This window comes from Oncorhynchus keta, chromosome 7 (genome assembly GCF_023373465.1).
Source record: "Oncorhynchus keta strain PuntledgeMale-10-30-2019 chromosome 7, Oket_V2, whole genome shotgun sequence".
Lineage (NCBI taxonomy): Eukaryota > Metazoa > Chordata > Actinopteri > Salmoniformes > Salmonidae > Oncorhynchus > Oncorhynchus keta.
Genome location: NC_068427.1, coordinates 31,185,989 through 31,211,475, shown reverse-complemented (window position 1 = coordinate 31,211,475; position 25,487 = coordinate 31,185,989). Strand labels below are relative to the sequence as shown.

At 42.2% G+C, this 25,487-nt stretch overlaps 2 protein-coding genes across 4 annotated transcripts; one reads left to right on the top strand and one right to left on the bottom strand.

Annotated features, from left to right (window-relative positions):
* Positions 1-15,042: 15,042 nt before the first annotated feature.
* LOC118386303 (neuromedin-S-like) lies at positions 15,043-17,579 on the top strand. 3 transcript variants are annotated; one of them, XR_004826190.2, is made up of 7 exons: positions 15,043-15,247; positions 15,463-15,509; positions 16,229-16,282; positions 16,387-16,413; positions 16,556-16,606; positions 16,873-16,961; positions 17,396-17,579. XR_004826190.2 is itself a non-coding variant. In XM_035773950.2 (7 exons), exons 1-7 carry the CDS (start codon positions 15,175-15,177, stop codon positions 17,154-17,156), a joined length of 360 nt encoding a protein of 119 aa, XP_035629843.1. In that variant the 5' UTR covers positions 15,044-15,174; the 3' UTR covers positions 17,157-17,174. The 3 variants fall into 3 exon arrangements, 2 of the variants coding, with proteins under 2 accessions (XP_035629843.1, XP_035629844.1); XM_035773950.2 differs by lacking the exon at positions 17,396-17,579 and adding an exon at positions 17,124-17,174 and having other exon boundaries at positions 15,044-15,247; positions 16,887-16,961; XM_035773951.2 differs by having other exon boundaries at positions 15,049-15,247; positions 16,887-16,961.
* A 142-nt stretch (positions 17,580-17,721) lies between these two features.
* On the bottom strand, positions 17,722-20,381 carry LOC118386302 (phosducin-like protein 3). Its single transcript, XM_035773949.2, has 6 exons — positions 20,217-20,381; positions 19,771-19,903; positions 19,466-19,556; positions 18,875-19,018; positions 18,452-18,660; positions 17,722-18,275 (listed from the first exon to the last, which is right to left on the bottom strand). The coding sequence occupies exons 1-6, from the start codon at positions 20,220-20,222 to the stop codon at positions 18,133-18,135; spliced, it is 726 nt and encodes a 241-aa protein (XP_035629842.1). The 5' UTR covers positions 20,223-20,381; the 3' UTR covers positions 17,722-18,132.
* Between the last annotated feature and the right edge of the window lie 5,106 nt (positions 20,382-25,487).

Below are 25,487 nucleotides of genomic sequence, written 5' to 3'. Positions count from 1 at the left end.
TGGCGACGAATATGTAGCGAGGGACAGCCGACTAGAGCATACAAGTCGCAGTGGTGGGTGGTATAAGGTGCTTTAGTGACAAAACGGATGGCACTGTGATAAACTGCATCCAGTTTGCTGAGTAGAGTGTTGGAAGCAATTTTGTAGATGACATCGCCGAAGTCGAGGATCGGTAGGATAGTCAGTTTTACTAGGGTAAGTTTGGCGGCGTGAGTGAAGGAGGCTTTGTTGTGGAATAGAAAGCTGACTCTTGATTTGATTTTCGATTGGATATGTTTGATATGAGTCTGGAAGGAGAGTTTACAGTCTAGCCAGACACCTAGGTACTTATAGATGTCCACATATTCAAGGTTGGAACCATCCAGGGTGGTGATGCTGGTCAGGCGTGCGGGTGCGGGCAGCGAACGGTTGAAAAGCATGCATTTGGTTTTACTAGCGTTTAAGAGCAGTTGGAGGCCACGGAAGGAGTGTTGTATGGCATTGAAGCTCGTTTGGAGGTTAGATAGCACAGTGTCCAAGGACGGGCCGGAAGTATATAGAATGGTGTCGTCTGCGTAGAGGTGGATCAGGGAATCGCCCGCAGCAAGAGCAACATCATTGATATATACAGAAAAAAGAGTCAGCCCGAGGATTGAACCCTGTGGCACCCCCATAGAGACTGCCAGAGGACCGGACAGCATGCCCTCCGATTTGACACACTGAACTCTGTCTGCAAAGTAATTGGTGAACCAGGCAAGGCAGTCATCCGAAAAACCGAGGCTACTGAGTCTGCCGATAAGAATATGGTGATTGACCGAGTCGAAAGCCTTGGCAAGGTCGATGAAGACGGCTGCACAGTACTGTCTTTTATCGATGGCGGTTATGATATCGTTTAGTACCTTGAGCGTGGCTGAGGTGCACGCGTGACCGGCTCGGAAACCAGATTGCACAGCGGAGAAGGTACGGTGGGATTCGAGATGGTCAGTGATCTGTTTGTTGACTGGGCTTTCGAAGACCTTAGACAGGCAGGGCAGGATGTATATAGGTCTGTAACAGTTTGGGTCCAGGGTGTCTCCCCTTTTGAAGAGGGGGATGACTTTGGCAGCTTTCCAATCCTTGGGGATCTCAGACGATATGAAAGAGAGGTTGAACAGGCTGGTAATAGGGGTTGCGACAATGGCGGCGGATAGTTTCAAAAATAGAGGGTCCAGATTGTCAAGCCCAGCTGATTTGTACGGGTCCAGGTTTTGCAGCTCTTTTAGAACATCTGCTATCTGGTTTTGGGTAAAGGAGAACCTGGAGAGGCTTGGGCGAGTAGCTGCAGGGGGGCGGAGCTGTTGGCCGAGGTTGTAGTAGCCAGGCGGAAGGCATGGCCAGCCGTTGAGAAATGCTTGTTGAAGTTTTCGATAATCATGGATTTATCGGTGGTGACCGTGTTACCTAGCCTCAATGCAGTGGGCAGTTGGGAGGAGGTGCTCTTGTTCTCCATGGACTTCACAGTGTCCCAGAACTTTTTGGAATTGGAGCTACAGGATGCAAACTTCTGCCTGAAGAAGCTGGCCTTAGCTTTCCTGACTGACTGCGTGTATTGGTTCCTGACTTCCCCCAACAGTTGCATATCGCGGGGACTGTTCGATGCTATTGCAGTCCGCCACAGGATGTTTTTGTGCTGGTCGAGGGCAGTCAGGTCTGGAGTGAACCAAGGGCTATATCTGTTCTTAGTTCTGCATTTTTTGAACGGAGCATGCTTATCTAAAATGGTGAGAAATGTACTTTTAAAGAATGACCAGGCATCCTCAACTGACGGGATGATGTCAATGTCCTTCCAGGATACCCGGGCCAGGTCGATTAGAAAGGCCTGCTCACAGAAGTGTTTTAGGGAGCGTTTGACAGTGATGAGGGGTGGTCGTTTGACTGCGGCTCCGTAGCGGATACAGGCAATGAGGCAGTGATCGCTGAGATCCTGGTTGAAGACAGCGGAGGTGTATTTGGAGGGCCAGTTGGTCAGGATGACGTCTATGCGGGTGCCCTTGTTTACAGATTTAGGGTTGTACCTGGTGGGTTCCTTGATGATTTGTGTGAGATTGAGGGCATCTAGCTTAGATTGTAGGACTGCCGGGGTGTTAAGCATATCCCAGTTTAGGTCACCTAACAGAACAAACTATGAAGCTAGATGGGGGGCGATCAATTCACAAATTGTGTCCAGGGCACAGCTGGGTGCTGACGGGGGTTGGTAGCAGGCGGCAACAGTGAGAGACTTATTTCTGGAGAGAGTAATTTTCAAAATTAGTAGTTCGAACTGTTTGGGTAATGGACCTGGAAAGTATGACATTACTTTGCAGGCTATCTCTGCAGTAGACTGCAACTCCTCCCCCTTTGGCAGTTCTATCTTGACGGAAGATGTTATAGTTGGGTATGGAAATCTCAGAATTTTTGGTGGCCTTCCTGAGCCAGGATTCAGACACGGCAAGGACATCAGGGTTAGCAGAGTGTGCTAAAGCAGTGAGTTAAAGAAACTTAGGGAGGAGGCTTCCGATGTTGACATGCATGAAACCAAGGCTTTTTCGATCACAGAAGTCAACAAATGAGGGTGCCTGGGGACATGCAGGGCCTGGGTTTACCTCCACATCACCCGCGGAACAGAGGAGGAGTAGTATGAGGGTGCGGCTAAAGGCTATCAAAACTGGTCGCCTTGAGCGTGGGGGACAGAGAATAAAAGGAGCAGATTTCTGGGCATGGTAGAATATATTCAGGGCATAATGCGCAGACAGGGGTATGGTGGGGTGCGGGTACAGCGGAGGTAAGCCCAGGCACTGGGTGATGATGAGAGAGGTTGTATCTCTGGACATGCTGGTTGTAATGGGTGAGGTCACCGCATGTGTGGGAGGTGGGACAAAGGAGGTATCAGGGGTATGAAGAGTGGAACTGTGAGCTCCATTGTAAACTAAAACAATGATGACTAACCTGAACAACAGTATACAAGGCATATTGACATTTGAGAGAGACATACAGCGATGAGGTGTTTCACTGATGATGAGGTGTATCACTGACCTTTAAGTCCTTCCCTGAAGTGGGTTTGGTCATCACTTTGTGTTATGTATTGTTGCGCATCCATCTCTCCCCCAGCTGTTGGTCACTCGCTGTTTGACATGTCTGCCCAAAGGGAAGGATAACCTAATCGTTACTAGAGAGCACAACATTGCAATACACTCACACAATACAACAACAAAAAATATTTTCAAGTAAACAAACATTATGTGTTGACAGAAAAACAGATATACACACTCTCGCTCGCATTCACTGTAACACACACACACTGTCCATGTACTGGTTCCTGTCTTTCTATGGAGTTTTTCCTAGCCACCATGCTTCTACATCTGCATTGCTTGCTGTTTGGGGTTTTAGGCTGGGTTTCATGCAAAAATCCCCAGGTTCAATGCAGTTTTGGGATCAATTCCATGTCAATTCCAGTAAATTCAGAGAGCACACAGAAACTCCAAACCATGAGAAAAAAATGTGGAATTGGAATTTGGTTTGCTTTCAGAATTGACTGCAATTAAAATGGCATTCACCCTAATTAATAGGTATTCTGATATTTACAAAGGAACAAGTGTGCTTTCATCTAACAGAGGAGAGATGAATTCCATGTCATAAACACTTGTGTCTGTGCAACTGTCAATAGTCATGCAGGGTGTCATGCATACGCAGAGTTTCATGCATATGTAAGTGTTGTAATCATCAACTGTCTAGTGTGATTGCCCTGAAAAGAATAGCAACAGCAAAAATAGGAAACTAGTGATGAAGAGGCCATTTAAAAGTCTCCGGCCCAGTGTGCCGTTCTGAGGCTCATTATGAGATAGATTGTGGCCCTCTTTAGAGGACTCTTCAGACCCTGACGCAGTCTCAGCGATACTCATACAAAACAAGGTTCTTACTTTTTTGGGGCATTTCTTTCTCTGCCTCTCATTTCATCTACTGTATCTCTCTCTTTCTCTCTCTGTACAGCCTTCTATCTCCCCCTTTATCACTCTCATGTGAGGCTTTAGCTTTATGTATGGTATCTCTCTGGAGTTACCTGTGGGAACAGTGGGAGTCATCAACACAGTTGAACAGGAAAGGTTCCTGTTGGCTAGCAGGGATTAAAATCAGATGGGCTAATTGGTTCAAAGCAGGGGCAGATCAATGCTGCTGGTCAAGCCATCTGAGACAATACACTAAATTATTGGCCGCCTAAGCATTATTTGCCTAAGCATAAGTCCAAACAGTGCTAAAAAATATATATATATGGAAAATGCTTTCAGTGTAAAATGAAATGACTTACACCAGATATAAAGTATGTAGAAAAGATAATGGACCTATATATATTTTTTAAATAATATAATCTTTGAGAATTTACAATCACCACAATAAAAGTTAGAGAGTCGGGGAGAATGAAAATTCCAAAAACTATTAATTTAGCAGTATTTATTTTGTTATTATGTTTGAGCAAAATAACACAGCAATAGACATGTTGTGTCGTGGTGGAGATCTTTGTGGGCTATACTCGGCCTTGTCTCAGGATGGTAAGTTGGTGGTTGAAGATATCCCTCTAGTGGTGTGGGGGCTGTGCTTTGCCAAAGTGGGTGGGGTTATATCCTGCCTGTTTGGCCCTGTCCGGGGGTATCATCGGATGGGGCCACAGTGTCTCCTGACCACTCCTGTCTCAGCCTCCAGTATTTATGCTGCAGTAATTTATGTGTCTGGGGGCTAGGGTCAGTCTGTTATATCTGGAGTATTTCTCCTGTCTTATTCGGTGTCCTGTGTGAATTTAAGTATGCTCTCTCTAATTCTCTCTCTCGGAGGACCTGAGCCCTAGGACTATGCCTCAGGACTACCTGGCGTGATGACTCCTTGCTGTCCCCAGTCCACCTGGCCGTGCTGCTGCTCCAGTTTCAACTGTTCTGGGCTATGGAACCCTGACCTGTTCAGGGTTCGATTGCGCAACCAGGGGTGGTAAAACCTTGGATCATTGTTACTCTAACTTCCGCGACGCATATAAGGCCCTGCCCCGTCCCCCTTTCGAAAAAGCTGACCACGACTCCATTTTGCTGATCCCTGCCTACAGGCAGAAACTAAAACAAGAGGCTCCCACGCTGAGGTCTGTCCAACGCTGGTCAGACCAAGCTGACTCCACACTCCAAGACTGCTTCCATCACGTGGACTGGGACATGTTTCGTATTGCGTCAGATAAAAATATTGACGAATACGCTGATTCGGTGTGCGAGTTCATTAGAACGTGCGTCGAAGATGTCGTTCCCATAGCAACAATAAAAACATTCCCTAACCTGAAACCGTGGATTGATGGCAGCATTCGCGTGAAACTGAAAGCGCGAACCACTGCTTTTAATCAGGGCAAGGTGTCTGGTAACATGTCCGAATATAAACAATGCAGCTATTCCCTCCGCAAGGCTATTAAACAAGCTAAGCGTCAGTACAGAGACAAAGTGGAATCTCAATTCAATGGCTCAGACACAAGAGGCATGTGGCAGGGTCTACAGTCAATCACGGACTACAAGAAGAAACCCAGCCCAGTCACGGACCAGGATGTCTTGCTCCCAGGCAGACTAAATCACTTTTTTGCCCGCTTTGAGGACAATACAGTGCCACTGACACGGCCTGCAACGAAAACATGCGGTCTCTCCTTCACTGCAGCCGAGGTGAGTAAGACATTTAAACATGTTAACCCTCGCAAGGCTGCAGGCCCAGACGGCATCCCCAGCCGCGCCCTCAGAGCATGCGCAGACCAGCTGGCCGGTGTGTTTACGGACATATTAAATCAATCCCTATACCAGTCTGCTGGTCCCACATGCTTCAAGAGGGCCACCATTGTTCCTGTTCCCAAGAAAGCTAAGGTAACTGAGCTAAACGACTACCGCCCCGTAGCACTCACTTCCGTCATCATGAAGTGCTTTGAGAGACTAGTCAAGGACCATATCACCTCCACCCTACCTGACACCCTAGACCCACTCCAATTTGCTTACCGCCCAAATAGGTCCACAGACGATGCAATCTCAACCACACTGCACACTGCCCTAACCTACCTGGACAAGAGGAATACCTATGTGAGAATGCTGTTCATCGACTACAGCTCAGCATTCAACACCATAGTACCCTCCAAGCTCGTCATCAAGCTCGAGACCCTGGGTCTCGACCCCGCCCTGTGCAACTGGGTACTGGCCCCACAAGGGTGCGTTCTGAGCCCTCTCCTGTACTCCCTGTTCACCCACGACTGCGTGGCCACGCACGCCTCCAACTCAATCATCAAGTTTGCGGACGACACAACAGTGGTAGGCTTGATTACCAACAACGACGAGACGGCCTACAGGGAGGAGGTGAGGGCCCTCGGAGTGTGGTGTCAGGAAAATAACCTAACACTCAACGTCAACAAAACTAAGGAGATGATTGTGGACTTCAGGAAACAGCAGAGGGAACACCCCCCTATCCACATCGATGGAACAGTAGTGGAGAGGGTAGCAAGTTTTAAGTTCCTCGGCATACACATCACAGACAAACTGAATTGGTCCACTCACACTGACAGCGTCGTGAAGAAGGCGCAGCAGCGCCTCTTCAACCTCAGGAGGCTGAAGAAATTCGGCTTGTCACCAAAAGCACTCACAAACTTCTACAGATGCACAATAGAGAGCATCCTGGCGGGCTGTATCACCACCGCCTGTTACGGCAACTGCTCCGCCCTCAACCGTAAGGCTCTCCAGAGGGTAGTGAGGTCTGCACAACGCATCACCGGGGGCAAACTACCTGCCCTCCAGGACACCTACACCACCCGATGTTACAGGAAGGCCATAAAGATCATCAAGGACATCAACCACCCGAACCACTGCCTGTTCATCCCGCTATCACCCAGAAGGCGAGGTCAGTACAGGTGCATCAAAGCTGGGACCGAGAGACTGAAAAACAGCTTCTATCTCAAGGCCATCAGACTGTTAAACAGCCACCACTAACATTGAGTGGCTGCTGCCAACACACTGTCATTGACACTGACCCAACTCCAGCCACTTTAATAATGGGAATTGATGGGAAATGATGTAAATATATCACTAGCCACTTTAAACAATGCTACCTTATATAATGTTACTTACCCTACATTATTCATCTCATATGCATACGTATATACTGTACTCTACATCATCGACTGCATCCTTATGTAATACATGTATCACTAGCCACTTTAACTATGCCACTTTGTTTACTTTGTCTACATACTCATCTCATATGTATATACTGTACTCGATACCATCTACTGTATGCTGCTCTGTACCATCACTCATTCATATATCCTTATGTACATATTCTTTATCCCCTTACACTGTGTATAAGACAGTAGTTTTGGAATTGTTAGTTAGATTACTTGTTGGTTATCACTGCATTGTCGGAACTAGAAGCACAAGCATTTCGCTACACTCGCATTAACATCTGCTAACCATGTGTATGTGACAAATAAAATGTGATTTGATTTGATTTGATTTGACATGCTACCTGTCCCAGACCTGCTGGTTTCAACTCTCTAGAGACAGCAGGAGCGGTAGAGATACTCTCAATGATTGGCTATGAAAAGCCAACTGACATTTACTCCTGAGGTGCTGACTTGTTGCACCTTCGACAACTACTGTTATTATTATTATTTGACCATGCTGGTAATTTATGAACATTTGAACGTCTTGGCCATGTTCTGTTATAATCTCCACCCGGTACAGCCAGAAGAGGACTGGCCACCCCTCATAGCCTGGTTCCTCTTTAGGTTTCTTTCTAGGTTTTGGCCTTTCTAGGGAGTTTTTCCAAACAACCGTGTTTCTACACCTGCATTGCTTGCTGTTTGTGGTTTTAGGCTGGGTTTCTGTATAGCACTTTGATATATCAGCTGATGTAAGAAGGGCTATATAAATACATTTGATTTGATTTGACATGGCAAAATGCAAAGAATTGCTGGGAATTGGCTTTAAAACTTCAATATTTTTTCTACACCACCAAAATGTTCTGTACAATTCAACCGTGCCGACGGGCTGACCATGCCTATTGCCACGCCCCCTGACAAGGCCACCGCCTAAACCCTTTTTTGAACCATGCCTCTAGGTTGGCTGTAGTTGATCCCTCAATCCAGATTACAGTGTTGGCAAATCAATACAATGGTTTATTAGAGATATAAATCTTCCCACCTGTCTCTGAGGCTCATCTCTGAAATGTACTGTCCTTTCTACAATGATGAAAAATATATAAGCAACATGCAACAATTTCAAAGATTTTACTGAGTTACAGTTCATATAAGGAAATCAATCAATTTAAATAAATTAGGCACTGATCTATGGATTTCACATGACTGGGAATACAGATATGCATCTGTTGGTCACAGATGCCTTAAAAAAAAAGGTAGGGGCGTGGATGAGAAAACCAGTCAGTATCTGGTGTGACCACTATTTGCCTCATGCAGCGCGACACATCTCCTTCGTAGTTGATCAGGCTGTTGATTGTGGCCTGTGGAATGTGATCCCACTCCTCTTCAATGGCTGTGCGAAGTTGCTGGATATTGGTGGGAATTGGAACACGCTGTCGTACATGTTGATCCAAAGCATCCCAAACCTGCTCAATTGGTGACATTTCTGGTGAGTATGCAGGCTACGGTAGAAGTAGTACATTTTCAGCTTCCAGGAATAGCATTATCATGCTAAAACATGAAGTGATGGTGGTGGATGAATGGCACGACAATGGGCCTCAGGATCTTGTCACGGTATCTCTGTGCATTCAAATTGCCATCGATAAAATGCAATTGTGTTCGTTGTCTGTAGCTTATGCCTGCCCATACCATAACCCCACTTCCGCCATAGGGCATTCTGTTCACAGTGTTGGCATCAGCTAACCGCTCTCCCACACAACTCCATCCATTCTGTCTGCCATCTGCCCGGTACAATTGAAACCGGGATTCATCTGTGAAGAGCACACTTCCCCAGCGTGCCAGTGGCCATCGAAGGTGAGCATTTGCCCACTGATGTCGGTTACGATGCCGAACTGCGGTCAGGTCAAGACCCTAGTGAGGACGACAATGAGCTTCCCTGAGACTGTTTCTGGCAGTTTGGGCAGAAATTCTTGGGTTGTGCAAACCCAGAGTTTCATCAACTGTCCGGGTGGTTGGTCTCAGAATATCCCGCAAGTGAAGAAGCCAGATGTGGAGCTCCTGGAATGGGGTGGTTACATGTGGTCTGCAGTGTGATGCCGGTTGGACGTACTACCAAATTCTCGAAAGCGACATTACAGGCAGCTTATGCTAGGAACATTAACATTCAATTCTTTGGCAACAGCTCTGAGCATGCCAATTGGACACTCCCTCAACTTGAGACATCAGTGGCATAGTGTTGTGTGACAAAACTGCACATTTTAGAGTGGCCTTTTATTGTCCCCAGCACAAGGTGCACATGTGTAATGATCATGCTGTTTAATCAGCTTCTTGATATACCACACTTGTCAGGTGGATGGATTATTTTGGCAAAGGAGAAATGCTCATTAACAGGGAAGTAAACAAATTTGTTGATTTGTTTGTTTTGATGAAAAATAATATTTTTGTACATACGTAACATTTCTGGGATCTTTTATTTCAGATCTTTTGTTTCAGCATGAAACGTGGGTCTAACACTTTACATGTTGCGTTTATATTTTTGTTCAGTATAATATGGTCGATACAACAGAATCACTGCTCAGGGAACCTAGACAGTAAGGATATGTTAACCTGAAGTCTAACTGCAAAAGCTTTTGTTTTTCCATCATAGAGCATAGTGACTCTGTCAGAAGCAGGATGTTATAGGATGTAATAAGCATTCATAACCATGTTATAAGCAATCATAACTACTAATGAACATAGACTAAACAGACAGCATGGAGAATTTGCATGTAGTCGTGTATTACATGTTCCAAGGCGGGTGTCTGGGTCTCCTTGAGTGTTCTGCCCTATTTTCCATCCATGGTCAATCGAACAGGTACAGCAAATCCACAGCCTCTCTGGAATATTGTCTCCAGGTGAAACTCGATACACCGACCCACACTTTCAGCTTTCACACTTACATACGGAAACTGGACCCAGCAATCACAGTCATTCTCTGTGGTCAAACTAATGAAGACTGAAAAATTACACTTAAATATCATTAAATGTACACAGACAACACTGAAATTCATGTAGCTTCAGTTAGGTGAGATTAGAAGAGGCAAATGAGACTAACACCCTTGCTTTTCTTAAGATAACCCTGGCCCTTGTCTTTGCTGATAGCTACTTTATTGAGGAAAAACTGTAAGCTACTTGTACTATGACTGTGATATGTGGCTGTCTCCCCTAGCTATCTTAAGATGACTGCACTAACTGTAAGTTGCTCTGGATAAGAGTGATTGCTAAGTGACAAAAATGTAAATATAGATGACACATTTTCATTCTAAAAAATGAGTTATTGTGATCTTCTGTTTTGTAGTAGAGGAACGTGTTTGTTCCTGGTCGTGCATTTTGGTTGTGAGCACCCTGTGTTGCGTTTTCTGCATTAAAGAGCACAGCATCGCACTCTATGTTTCCTGCGTCTGACTCCACACCCACGACACCCGGAGCGTTACACATCAGGGTTGGGTAGGTTACTTTCTAATTGTAATCCGTTACAGTTACTAGTTACCTGTCCAAAACTGTAGTCAGAAACTTAACTTTTCTATAACCCAAACTCAGTAATGTAATCTGATTACATTCAGTTACTTTTAGATTACTTTCCTCTTAAGAGGCATGAGAAGAAGACAAAAATGTGTGTTACCAATTGAAAGACATCTATTTCTCGAAAAATCTATGTCAAAGTTTACATAGCTGGCCATATATGGATGTTAAATTTTACTTTATGGGTTTGTTATGTAGCCTTCTTCTAATCCATCGCTTTCTACTACATATAATAATATTATTCAATTATATCTTTACATTAAAAACCAAAGTCTATCAGAATTCCAGTCATTCCAATAAATGTTATACCTCTTAATCTTCAAGAATAGGACTTGGAAATATGGAAGTATATATTAGCAAAATTGTTTTACCTGAGCATAGCCCCAAAACTATGGACTTATTAGCCAGCCCTACTCTGTTGTTTATGATTTTATTGTCATAGAGGACTGATTTGGCTCATTGATTCGAGTTGAAAAATAAATGCTGCGCTCATGGAATGGCATGCTTTGAGCACCACTGAAAAGTGCTTTTTACATGTGAAAAATGAATGCCATATGCTACATTTGCTATAGGCCAATTGTTTACCTTTTTTGTTGGTGACACTTTAATATGTTGAAAATATGTAGCTGTTTAAAGGGCAAATCCACAGATGAAACAATAACAAAACTGCCGCCCAGCCTCTGTTTTAGTAAAAGATGAGGGATGGTCCTGGAGAAATGTAACCACTCTCAGATGAATAGACAGAGCTATGGATGCAAGGACTGACCATCCATGATATCAAAATGATTGTTTTAACCATGTTAGGATGCTATACAGTGTTTCTTTACATTTACAATGATTACAAACATTGGAGAAAAAAAAGCTTATATTTGGGTTCTTGTGGAGTGTGACAGTTGAACTAAGCTCATGTGTCACGACTTCCGCCGAAGTCGGTTCCTCTCCTTGTTCAGGCAGTGTTCGGCGGTCGACGTCACCGACCTTCTAGCCATCACTGATCCATTTTTCATTTTCCATTGGTTTTGTCTTGTCTTCCTTTACACCTGGTTCCAATCCCATCAATTACATGTTGTGTATTTAACCCTTTGTTTCCCCTCATGTCCTTGTCGGAGATTGTTTGATTGTGCTAGTAATGTGTTGGTGTGCGACGGGTTTTGTACCCACTTTTGTTAGTTTATATATTTTGTTTTTTGGAGTATGGTCAGCACTTAAACGACTCCGTTTATACCAAGTTCGTTCTCCTGCGCCTGACTTCCCTGCCACCAACACGCACCCATTACATCATGAGGCATTTATAAATGATATTCTTCAAGAATCAATGGATATATATAATACATACAGTACCAGTCAAAAGTTTGGACACACTTACTCATTCAAGGGTTTTTCTTTATTTTACTATTTTCTACATTGTAGAATAATAGTGAAGACATCAAAACTATGAAATAACACACATGGAATCATGTAGTAGCCAAATCAAAATATATTTTACATTTGAGATTCTTCAAAGTAGCCACCCTTTGCCTTGGTGACAGCTTTGAACACTCAACCAGCTTCATGAGATAGTCACCGGGAATGCATTTCAATTAACAGGTGTGCCTTGTATAAACTTAATTTGTGGAATTTCTTTCCTTCTAAATGTGTTTGAGCCAATCAGTTGTAGGTAGGGGTGGGGGTGGGGGACAAGGTAAGGGTGGTATACAAAAGATTGCCCTATTTGGTAAAATACCAAGTCCATATTATGGCAAGAACAGCTCAAATAATGAAAGAGAAACAACATGTTACGATCAACTTGGAGTGGTGGGTGGAATCAGGCGCAGAGAGCAGGGTTCAGTCTTTCTTTCAAATGTATTCCCCAGTGGAACAAAACAGTCACACCAACACACAGGGCGTATATAAGTTGCCAGTCCAAACAACAGGACAAAATAGTCTGGAGAATAAATACACGAATAACTCACACCATCAAACACAGAGTAACACAAACAAGCCCACACAAATACCCAGCGGGCCTAGTGTCCTTAAATACCCTACAAACAAACCCTAATACAAAACAGGTGTACCCAATTACCCAATAACTCAAAACAAATGGAAAGGGAATCGATGGTAGCTAATAGGCCGGCGACGACGACCACCCGAACAGGAAGAGGCACCATCTTCGGCAAGGTTCGTGACACAACAGTCCATCATTACTTTAAGTTATGAAGGTCAGTCAATCTGGAAAATTTCAAGAACTTTGAAAGTTTCTTCAAGTGCAGTCGCAAAAACCATCAAGCGCTATGATTAATCTGGCTCTCATGTTGACCGCCACAGGAAAGGAAGACCCAGAGTTACCTCTGCGCAGAGGATAAGTTCATGAGAGGTACCAACTTCAGAAATTGCAGCCCAAATAAATGCTTCACAGAGTTCAAGTAACAGACACATCTCAACATCAACTGTTCAGAAGAGACTGCGTGAATCAGGCCTTCATGCTTGAATTGCTGAAAAGAAACCACTACTAAAGGACACCAATAAGAAGAAGAGACTTGCTGTGGGCCAAGATACACGAGCAATGGACATTAGATCGGTGGAAATTTGTCCTTTGGTCTGATGAGTCCAAATTTGAGATTTTTGGTTCTAACCACCATGTCTTTGTGAGATGCAGAGTAGGGGAACAGATGATCTCCGCATGTGTGGTTCCCACCGTGAAGCATGGAGGAGCGGGTGTGATGGTGTGGGGGTGCTTTGTTGGTGACACTGTCAGTAATTTATTTAAAATCCAAGGCACACTTAACCAGCACGGCTACCACAGATTTCTGCAGCTATACACCATCCCATCTGGTTTGAGTTTAGTGGGACTATCATTTGTTTTTCAACAGGACAATGACCCAAAACACACATCCAGGCTGTGTAAGAGCTATGTGACCAAGAAGGAGAGTGATTAAGTGCTGCATCAGATGACCTGGCCCACACAATCACTCGACCTCAACACAATTGAGATGGTTTGGGATGAGTTGGACCCCAGAATGAAAGAAAAGTGGCCAACAAGTGCTCAGCATATGTGGGAACTCCTTCAAGACTGTTGGAAAAGCATTCCTGGTGAAGATGGAGAATGCCAAGAGTGTGCAAAGTTGTCATCAAGGCAACTTTGAAGATTTGAAAATATGAAATATAATTTGATTTGTTTAACACTTTTTTGGCCCTTGAATGAATAGGTGTGTCCAAACTTTTTACTGGTACAGTATATAATTTATAAGTCCAAAAATGGAAGTAGCAACTACAGATTGTCCCTTTTAAGTCTATCAAAAGTGAGCGAGTTTGAGCATGTGTCCATTAGGCCAATGGATTTTTTTCACTGGCTGTCCGCTGGTTAAAAAAGCAATGATTGATAGGCAGTTTAAATGTCTGGAATTCAACCATTATTGGGTTCAAATACACATTTAGATTTGTGAACAGCCATCGACAACAACCACAATCGATAAGGCGCAAATAGATACATGAAAAAGCAGCAGTGGGATTCACGTGAATGCGCTATGTAGATATCAATAATAAGTGATATCAGTATCACCGTAAACTACACCACTGCTGTCATCCTTATCTTCTAGAGTTTATTCAAGTTGGATAATCTTTGGATGCCGACAGCAGTCACACCATTGGAAGATATCACTTGCACTGTAGCCTACAAAAGCCTATTCCTGCTCTTTTCCCGCGATCCATAAAACACATTTGGTCTGTCATCATAGTGGTCTCTGATTTATGGTCAGACTTGCTCACGTTGAACAAATTTAAGTTTGCGCCTATTTTCAATTATGTATGAATGTCATTGAGAAAAGAGAGAAGTGTCAAATGCTTTTTTGGCAGAAATTATTTCTGAATTTAAATGTAATCTTCGACATAATCTTCTAGTTTTTCAAAAGTATCTGTAATCTGGTTACAATATTTTTGCTGGTAATGTAACATATTACTGTTACAGCTTTTTGTAATCCCTTACATGTAAGAGATTGCATGTAATCTGTTACTCCCCAACATTTACTTGGTTGTTTATGGTTTTCAATGAATTTGAACATCACGGGGTCATTATTCATCACCATGTCCTATAATGAAGTGTACTGAAAAAATATTTGATACCAGTTGTATAACTTCCATTCCGATTTTATGTTTGGTTGACATCCTGTTTTTATGGATTTCTTTGATTTAGTTTCCATATCTAAATGTATGTTAAAACCGTTCAAAATGACGAGGGAGAGGGGACTTGCGCACAAACCCTCAGCTGATGACCAAGGAGACCAGTGGGACGTTGATTGGTCACCTCTGCGTGGGAGATGATGCTTCTCCCATCAAAGTTATAGCCTATATAATTATGTCGGGTGAGATAGTCAGTAGAGTTCAATTCTGTACCGTGACGTGGCAATATAACAATACTTCCTCGGGCAGACCACCAAACCAAACACAGAGTGCAGATACCCTCACCAAAGCGCATTAGAATCTCATAGCTCGAGATGAGCACTTCGTATCTTCAACAACTTTGCATACTTCAATTGGTCTGGTGCCTTGGATGTTGGAAGGCGACAGGTGAGAGAGATTATTTAGATAATTTAAAGGAACTTCAACATTTCTGTATAATTTAGGCTATCTAAATCTTAAAATCTGAAATCGATGTTTTTGTTGTTTTTGAATTAGCTATTTATAATGTTGATATTGTTGGCTATTACATGTACATTTATTATATGTAATAGATTGATAAAATAAATGTATACTTTTGAAACTTACTTTTTTTCTTTCTGTAGAAGCTTGTCCATACAAAGAGTGTGAACATGGAATTGTTTTCAGAAGGGTATGGGACTTTGTTTTTTTGCATGCCTATACCTGAAAAGTGCAAATAAAAGGCAATAGTGTAATTCAAACAAATATTGTGAAATTAGTTTTTAAATAAATTATGAATGATTATGAATGGATTATTAGATTGACAACAAAGATACATGTCCTTACCTGATACCAGAGGCAAAGTGTTAAAATGTAGTGCGAATGTATTCTAGACCCAAATCATTCAATATATGCCTTGAAAGTGTATCACTCTCTGTATCTCTGTGTGTCAGTCTTTCACTGTTTAAACATCTCAGTCCTCTACTGTGTCCATCAGAGGAGAGTTCTGGTTACAGATGGCATTAGTGTTGTCTACTTTGTTTGCACCACTGGAGAAATCACATAAGGGGTCAGCAGGTGATTCCAACCGAATTATATGGTGCCTCTTGTTACTTGTGGTGGCTAGGCTATACGTGGAGAGGGGGTTGGGGACACACAAGTGAGTCACTCTAATTTAAATCAGACTGGTGGGGGACATGATGAGGGGAATAAGAATATATAGGACTTCCCCCCACTCCTATCAACTAGACACACTGACGACAGAGACACGATCATTACTTTGCAATGGGTACAGTATACATTAGACAATGGATGCCATGTACAACAGCTTTTATGTTTGCTTGGGTTTAGTGCCTTTAGATGTGTTATAGACTTGTGTTTTATCATTGACCATTGATTTGTCTGCTGCAGGGTTCTGGGATCCAGACTGATGTTGGTGATATGATGGGGAGAGATCAGAATGAGGTAAAGATTAGCTACCGTATGACTCAATCTTATCACAGATTATATATGATAGCAGCTCTGACGCCAGTGTAATTATTCTCTCCCTGTCCCTCTCCCCATCACAGGAGCAAGTTCAGAATGTTTTCAAAAGAGTACGTTTCTCAACAATATATCATTGCACTATTACTAAATACTTGTTTATACCTTATTCCTTAAAATACTGAGATAAACTTGCAGGAACAATATTCATTGTCTTTGGAACAATGTTGACTTTGTATATGCTATTTTCGTCAGTTCCTGTTTCACTATTCAAAGGCCAACTCAGTAGACTCTGTACAGCATGCGGTAAGTAGAGAAAGACTCCTTGATGCAAACTGTATTTCCAAATTGCTTCAGAATGTCAGTGAATTATGTCTGAGAGCAAATTAGAACTATGTACACACCCTCAAATAACCATGTACAATGTCTCAGGCATATAAGCAAAGGTGTCATTGGATTTCCTGGACAGCACAGTATGGGATTTTGTCTTTAGATGATAACATGCTGTATTTGTTATAACATCTTTCATTGATCTGATTATTTAGTAATTACATGTGATTGGAATCTAACAGGCATTCCCCTCTAGTCCCATTCAGTGCACCCGCTGATGCGCCTGTCACCCAAACTGTCTCAGAGGAGAAAGAAGCAGCTCATGCTTTTGGTAAGGACCCTGTGCTGTTTCAACCTTGATTAGCAGAATATCAATATTGAAGCAGGAGACAAGGGCACTTCTGACCTGCAAGACCGACTAACTTTAACCAAACCCTTAACCCCGACCTTTACATAATTTTAAGCAATTCTGAAATTAAATATTGGTTTGCAGGTCAGCAGTGTCCGTGTAGCCTATTCTGATTGAAGCTCAAGTTTGTGAAAGCTTCTCCAGTGCCTTTCTCTTAGAGGTTGAAGACCACAGTCTTTCTGTAGCCAGTCCGCAAGGCTCAATCAAGGTACAATATGTACTTTAGACATATAGTATATACACACACACACACACTACCCCCGACTAGAATCTACACAATTAAGTTAGCACAAAGTAGACAATTCAAGAAATGCCACAAACCATGACCAAGGTTCTCTCTGTTCCCTGCTACACAGAAGCACTCTGTGTGATGTAAAAATCTGACTTTAGAATAACTGGAAAGAAGACATCAGCATACTGCAACCCCCCTGAACATGGAGCACAAAATGGCAGACTGAGGGACAGACAGAAGCAGCATCCTCAGTGTTCTCTGGCAATGGACTTGATATTTTTGAGAAATAAATGATTGCAGATTGTGAAGTATCTTCCTGATTTCAGTTGGTAAATGTAAATATTTAGTGATTTAAGATGAGGATTCTGTACTTTGCCATTTTGTAGACAATTGCATACACAAATTCAGACCACTATCTATGAACAATGAACACCTCTGAACACAGTCAAATACATCACAGGAGCCCTTTATGTGATGGTTACACAGATCAGGGTGAACACTATAAAAAGCGTCAACTAATTATGGCATGGGTGAATGGCTACTTACATTTAATTTAAACAATTACAAATGTATTAATTTCTATTGTCATTTATTATGAAACGTATATGTTAAATAAAAAAAGGACAATCTTCAACCAAATGTTCTGTAAAAACACAAGTTCAGATTGATTTAGGAGAATGATCTCATAACATAAGAGATCTTTCAACCGGGGAGGCATAGTACTCTGATGGACCCTCTCTGCTGACTGAGGTAGCATAGAGAGGGAGAGGTGTGCAGTTCACCACATCACCACAGGAGAGAGCCATCCTCACACACAGTGATGGTTGAGCGGTAAGAGTAATGTTATTTGGTGTTACGCGGCTAGTCCTCTTCGGAGTCACTGTCTTTCCGTGTGGGGAGAGTGGATCGGATCGACGACATCAGCTTGTCTTCAATCTGCTTCTTGGGGTTTTCTTCCAGGTCTGTCTTGACAGCACCAGATTCTGATAACCTCCACTCCAGCTCTGAGGATGATAGGATAAAGCAGATTTAAATATCTAGTAGAGAAAGTAAGAAATTGTCATTCAAAACTGACAATGCACAAATCTGAGGGTGAGAAGTATACACACTGGACAGCAAACTAACATATAATGTCGCTAATAGTATCCAATGAAAGTCTAGCGAGGAGATTGTCTCTTACCCTCAACTTTGAGGTTCATGCCCCCGAAGACCAGAGGCCCGATGTACTGTGCCTTCATCTCTCCCTCGTGGTAGACAAAGATGGTGGGTAAGTTTTGGTCAGGGTAGTTGGGGATGCATGTGGTGGAGATGGACTTGAGGAACTTGGTCTGGGGGAATTTCCTGGCCATCTCCGACAGATGCTGGTTTATCAGGGTGCACAGAGGAATTCTGGGAGGATGAGAGAATGGAACAGAGAGATTCGATTACAATTAGTTACATCTATGTATTTGGCAGATAGACCTATTCAGTGCAATTTAAAAAAGGAACACTGTTAATCAGGCTTATATGAACAACAAAAAAAGGAAAACCTTGTTTCATGATTTTCAAATAAGGTCTAGGCCAATAAAGTTATCAGATCTAAAAAATCTCACAAAACTCTCACCCCTGTTTGTAGAGATGCAGCACAACCCAGATGCCCTCACCAGCTTTGTTCACCTCCTTGATGTAGTCCTGCCCAGAAATCTCCACTACTTCTCCAAAGCAATTCTTTATCTGGGTGGCTTTCCATTCTGCAAGCCTCTTTTGCCTGGTGAGAACGAAATTGAGAGAGTTAAGGCAATGTAGGTTAATTCTGGTAATAACAAGGTCATAACATTGTCATTTTCTATTTGGGACGCAAAAGGCTATATCACCATTAACATGGTAGCCACAATGGAGCTTCATATTTTCAGCATCTCTTTTAATGGCATTAGGTTGTATTAAGGGACTGACATTAAGGTCTGAAAGGCACTTGCCCATCAAGTGAGTATTTTTAGTTCCCCAAAGACTTCAAATTTGCTGTTTACACACAGACATAGGGGAGGAATCAGAAATTCTTTGCACTTAGGTTGTTTTCAATAAAATAATTAACATGCCCAATGGGGCAACCACAGAGCTGGCTGAACTTGCCCGATTGCTCAGCTATGGCCCCGGGCCATATGGCAGCCAATACCGGTTGTATGTATAATGCACCATCTTAGTAATGCTTTGAAACCTGTAAATCTCGATGGCGGCCTCATCCTCTTCACTGAAGTCATCCTCATTCTCATCCAGCTGGTCCAGAGTCATACTCTCATAGGTTTTTACTGGTCACAAAACACCACAGGAAATACAAGTCAGAAAAAGTATCATTTAAGGTATTCAAACTACTAACAGAGGATGATGTTGGCCAAGGATCAGCCTTCCAAAACCATGTCCTGTTAGTTAAATTAAGAATAACATAAAAACTATTTCTAGACCAGTTCAGGAGAAACCTAATCCCACAGAGTTAGCTATATGATATTAATAGCCACCTCTTACCAACAGATTCTTGCTGAAGAAGAATCTGCTGCTCTAGAGCGTCCTCATCAACCTCATCCTGAGTTTTCTCCTTGGGAGGAAGGATCCCCTTCTTCCTCAGGATGTCATTCCACTCGGTATCTGCGTCAGGGTCCTGAGATTGAGAAATAACAGATCATTGAGTTTTATTTAAAACACTCAAAGTGTTGTTGGTTTGCCACATAGTTTTTAAACAATCTATAGCTAGGCTTTTTGGCATTACCAAAGATACTTATAACTACCGGTAACCACCTTGTATCTGTGGTATTACAGCTAACGTTAGCGAACATAAGCTAACGTTTAAATGCAGCTAACGTTAGCTATGTCCCAATCAAGGTGGCGTGCGAACATATACTGCTCAAAACGTCAGCTATGACCTTCATTACTACTTTTTCTATAGCTAGAAAAGGTGTTATAATTTCACAAACCTGCATTTTTTAAGTGTTCAAGACAGACGCTGAAATCACACTACTTATCTGCCCAGACACGGAAATATAAGGACCTCACCCACATTTCTTCCGGAGTAAAACAAGATCTTTAAATGTGATAAAACGTAAATCGTTGTCAGTTTTCACAAATGTAAACTTATTTCAGAGTAATTGAACAATAACGTATTTTTCTGAGGCGGAATCATATTTTATCGGTGTTTATTATGCATTCTTATCAGAAAACTGGCTCCAGCCAGAAAGTCAAGGGACCATAATAAAGGTTGCACCGACATCCGTTTTGCATCGCCAATATGTCCATATAAGGAGTGGGAAAGCTACTTTCCATATGTGGCATCTGAGTGAGACAACAGCTGCACCTAAAAATCACGCTGTGCTGTCTGTCACTCTGGGGTGACCAAGCTTATAGGGGTGTGGTTACACAGAGGTCCAAAACATTTATAAACATTGCTGGCCTGTTTTTGTGCTCTAACATGATATACTCGAAACTGGAGTAATGTGGTCGGGAGTATGCATAATACAAATTTGATTCACATTTATTTTATTTTATTGTTTTTACATTTCTTCACATTTTCAAACAGTTAATGTATATTTTCAAACTGGGCTACACATTTGGGTGAGTTGTTTTTCTCGCCTGAGTAGCCTCGTTTCACAGCCAAAAATAAAATTAAACCATTTAGTGTTCAGCGAAATAACAACACTGAGGTAGCCTAGTCAAATAATTAACATCCAATCACATTAACCGTTACTCTCTCGCGGGAATTCCGATAACGGTCCGTATGTAGCCAACTGCGCTGGTGCTCATTCTGTTTGCTAGAAAATTGATAAATGGTTTTTAAAAAGTAAGGTCCGCGTCCATAGAGACACATACCAGCAGTACTACACCTGCACCTGTCGACAACACAAGTTGTTCTGCTTCCACGAGCACATCCAATGCTAGCATCAGTAATTCTACATTTGTTGTTAGCCCAGCTAGCATGGACACTGACCGTTGTGAATCGGATGCAGCCTAAGAGTTACTCCCCCCTTACCCGGGAAAGCACCTGGGGAAAAGGCCAAAAAAATGACAGAAAATGCATCATCAAACAAGACTGTTTCATAATGCATCGGTGACATGGCAGGAGATGTTTAGAAACAATTACTGCTTCGCTTACAAGCCTGTACATTCTATACGTTACGTTGGATGAGTCAACAGACATGGCGGGCCTGGTACAAGTACCTTAAGTTTATGGGGGGTCAATTAAGGAAGACATCCTCTTCTGGAAACCAGGACAACAGATATGTTTGTACTGGACAGCTTTATGACATCAAATGGACATTGGTGGTCAAGATGTGTTGGTACCTGTACTGATGGCGCAAAAGCCATGACAGTGAGACATAGTGGAGAGGTAATGCGCGTGCAAGCAGTTGCTCCCAACGCCACTTCACTGCAGCATCCACGGAGAGGCTCTTGCTGCCAAAGGAATGCCTGACAGCTTGAAAGACAGTTTGGACACTACAGTGAAAATGGTTAACTTTGTTAAAGCAAGGCACCTGAACTGATGATGATATGGTCAGCGACCATGTAACGCTTTTACAACATACAGAAGTACGCTGGTTATCAAGGGGTCAAGGTATTGACACGTTTTTTAATTGAGAGACAAGCTTAAAGTTTTCTTTACTGACCATAATTTTCACTTGTTTGACCACTTGCATGATGACGAGTTTCGCACACAACTGGTTTATCTGGGTGATGTTTTTTCTCTCCTGAATGATCTGAATCTAGGATTACAGGGACTATCTACAACTATATTCAATGTGCGGGACAAAATTGAGGCTATGATTAAGAAGCTGGAGCTCTTCTCTGTCTGCATTAACAAGGACAACACACAGGTCTTTCCATCATTGTATGATTTTTTGTGTGCAAATGAACTCAAGCTTATGGACAATGTCAAATGTGATATAGCGAAGCACCTGAGTGAGTTGGGTGCACAATTACACAGTATGGATGACACAAAAACTGGATTCGTTATCCCTTTCATGATTCAAAATTGCAGCAAGCGGTTCTGTGAAAATGTAATTTACTCAGAGTATCCCGCCTTGGCAAATCGCGCTTTTAAAACACTGATGCCCTTTTACAACCACGTGCCTATGTGAGAGTAGATTTTCAAGCACACCCTTCTCATTAACCTGTGGTGAGTTTTTCACAATTTTCTATTAACAAATAAAGTTTTATGTAAGACTGCCAAATAAAGAGCAAAATGATTGATTATTATATTATTATTTGTGAACCTGGTCCTATAAGAGCTCTTTGTCACCCACAAGCCAGGTTGTGACAAAAACTCACACTCATTCTTATGTTTAATAAATGTATTGTATAGTGTGTGTGTGGCAGGCTTCCAATGATGGCAAAAAACAACATTTGAGAGTGTGCTGAACCTGGTGCTAGAGGGGGTACACAGCTGGAGGTTGAATGTTTGAAGGGGTATGGGACTATAAAGAGTTTGGGAACCACTGTCCTAACACATTCAGTGCTGTAAAGTACTTAAGTACAAATTCTTTAAAGTACTATTTATTTTGTTTTTTTGGGGTATCTCTACTTTACTATTTATATTTTTTGACTACTTTTTCTTCACTACATTCCTAAAGAAAATAATATACTTTTTACTCCTGTCACGGGCATCATAAGAAGCAGACCAAGGTGCAGCGTGGGGAGCGTACATATTCCTCTTTATTAGAAATGTCGCCAACAATAAACAATACAAAGCAACCGTGACGCTTAACGGGGCTATGAATGCCTCTAACAAAGTTATCTACCCACACTGAAGTAGGGCAAATGGGCTACCTAAGTATGATTCCCAATCAGAGACAACGATAAACAGCTGTCCATGATTGAGAACCATACCCGGCCAAAACATAGAAATAAAGAAACATATAAAACAAAACATAGAAATAAAGAAACATATAAAACAAAACATAGAATGCCCATCCCACATCACACCCTGACCTAACCAAATAGAGAAATAAAATGTATCTCTAAGGTCAGAGCGTGACAAACTCCATACATTTTCCCTGACACCCAAAAGTAGTCATTACATTTTGAATGCTTAGCAGGACAGGAAAATGGTCCAAATCACGCACTTATCAAGAGAACATCCCTGGTCATCCCTGACTCACTAAACACACATGCTTTGTTTGTAAATTATTTCTGAGTGTTGGAGTGTGCCCCTGGCTTTCCGTAAATTAAAAAATAAGAAAATGGTGCCGTCTGGTTTGCTTAATTTAAGGATTTACAAATGATTTATACTTTTACTTTTGATACTTAAGTATATGTAAGAAATTACATTTCCTTTTGATACTTAAGTATATTTAAAATCAAATACTTTTAGACTCTTGACTCAAGTAATATTTTACTGGGTGATTTTCACTTCAGTCATTTTCTGCTTTTGCCCAAGTATGTCAATTGGTACTTTTTCCACCACAGTATATATTACATTTTTACATTTACAGTGGGGCAAAAAAGTATTTAGTCAGCCACCAATTGTGCAAGTTCTCCCACTTAAAATGATGAGAGAGGCCTGTAATTTTCATCATAGGTACGTACACTTCAACTATGACAGACAAAATTAGAAGAAAAAAAATCCAGAAAATCAATCACATTGTAGGATTTTTAATGAATTTATTTGCAAATTATGGTGGAAAATAAGTATTTGGTCAGTAACAAAAGTTTATCTCAATACTTTGTTATATATCCTTTGTTGGCAATGACAGAGGTCAAACGTTTTCTGTAGGTCTTCACAAGGTTTTCACACACTGTTGCTGGTATTTTGGCCCATTCCTCCATGCAGATCTCCTCTAGAGCAGTGATGTTTTGGGGCTGTTGCTGGGCAACACAGACTTTCAACTCCCTCCAAAGATTTTCTATGGGGTTGAGATCTGGAGACTGGCTAGGCCACTCCAGGACCTTGAAATGCTTCTTGCAAAGCCACTCATTCGTTGCACGGGCGGTGTGTTTGGGATCATTGTCATGCTGAAAGACCCAGCCACGTTTCATCTTCAATCTCACGATACATGGCCCCATTATTCTTTCTTTTACACGGATCAGTCGTCCTGGTCCCTTTGCAGAAAAACAGCCCCAAAGCAGGATGTTTCCACCCCCATGCTTCACAGTAGGTATGGTGTTCTTTGGATGCAACTCAGTATTCTTTGTCCTCCAAACATGACGAGTTGAGTTTTTACCAAAAAGTTATATTTTGGTTTCATCTGACCATATGACATTCTCCCAATCTTCTTCTGGATCATCCAAATGCTCTCTAGCAAACTTCAGACGGGCCTGGACATGTACTGGCTTAAGCAGGTGGACACGTGTGGCACTGCAGGATTTGAGTCCCTGGCGGCGTAGTGTGTTACTGATAGTAGGCTTTGTTACTTTGGTCCCAGCTCTCTGCAGGTCATTCACTAGGTCCCCCCGTGTGGTTCTGGGATTTTTGCTCACCGTTCTTGTGATAATTTTGACCCCACGGGGTGAGATCTTGCGTGGAGTCCCAGATCGAGGGAGATTATCAGTGGTCTTGTATGTCTTCCATTTCCTAATAATTGCTCCCACAGTTGATTTCTTCAAACCAAGCTGCTTACCTATTGCAGATTCAGTCTTCCCAGCCTGGTGCAGGTCTACAATTCTGTTTCTGGTGTCCTTTGACAGCTCTTTGGTCTTGGCCATAGTGGAGTTTGGAGTGTGACTGTTTGAGGTTGTGGACAGGTGTCTTTTATACTGATAACAAGTTCAAACAGGTGCCATTAATACAGGTAATGAGTGGAGGACAGAGGAGCCTCATAAAGAAGAAGTTACAGGTCTGTGAGAGTCAGAAATTGTGCTTGTTTGTAGGTGACCAAATTCTTATTTTCCACCATTATTTGCAAATACATTAATTGAAAATCCCACAATGTGATTTTCTGGATTTTTTTTCTCATTTTGCATGTCATAGTTGAAGTGTACCTATGATGAAAATTACTCTCATATTTTTAAGTGGGAGAACTTGCACAATTGGTGGCTGACTAAATACTTTTTTTGTCCCACTGTAGCAGGCACTCGTATCCAGAACAACTAGGGTTACGTGCCTTGCTCAAAAGCATATTGACAGATTTTTCATCTAGTCGGCTATGCTGCCACCGTGGGTCAGAAGTTTACATACACTAGGTTGACTGTGCCACTAAGTTGACTGCTTGGAAAATTCAAGAAAATTACATCATGTCTTTTGAAGCTTCTGATAGGCT

Coding starts and splice junctions, on each gene's coding strand:
- LOC118386303 (XM_035773950.2), top strand. CDS start 15,175: ATGAGCACTTCGTATCTTCAACAACTTTGCATACTTCAATTGGTCTGG. Junction 15,510..16,228: donor ATGGAATTGTTTTCAGAAGG/GTATGGGACTTT, acceptor TGTCTGCTGCAG/GGTTCTGGGATCCAGACTGA. Junction 16,607..16,886: donor TAGACTCTGTACAGCATGCG/GTAAGTAGAGAA, acceptor ATTCCCCTCTAG/TCCCATTCAGTGCACCCGCT.
- LOC118386302 (XM_035773949.2), bottom strand. Junction 19,557..19,770: donor TCTTCAGCAAGAATCTGTTG/GTAAGAGGTGGC, acceptor TTTTGTGACCAG/TAAAAACCTATGAGAGTATG. Junction 18,276..18,451: donor CATGAACCTCAAAGTTGAGG/GTAAGAGACAAT, acceptor TATCATCCTCAG/AGCTGGAGTGGAGGTTATCA.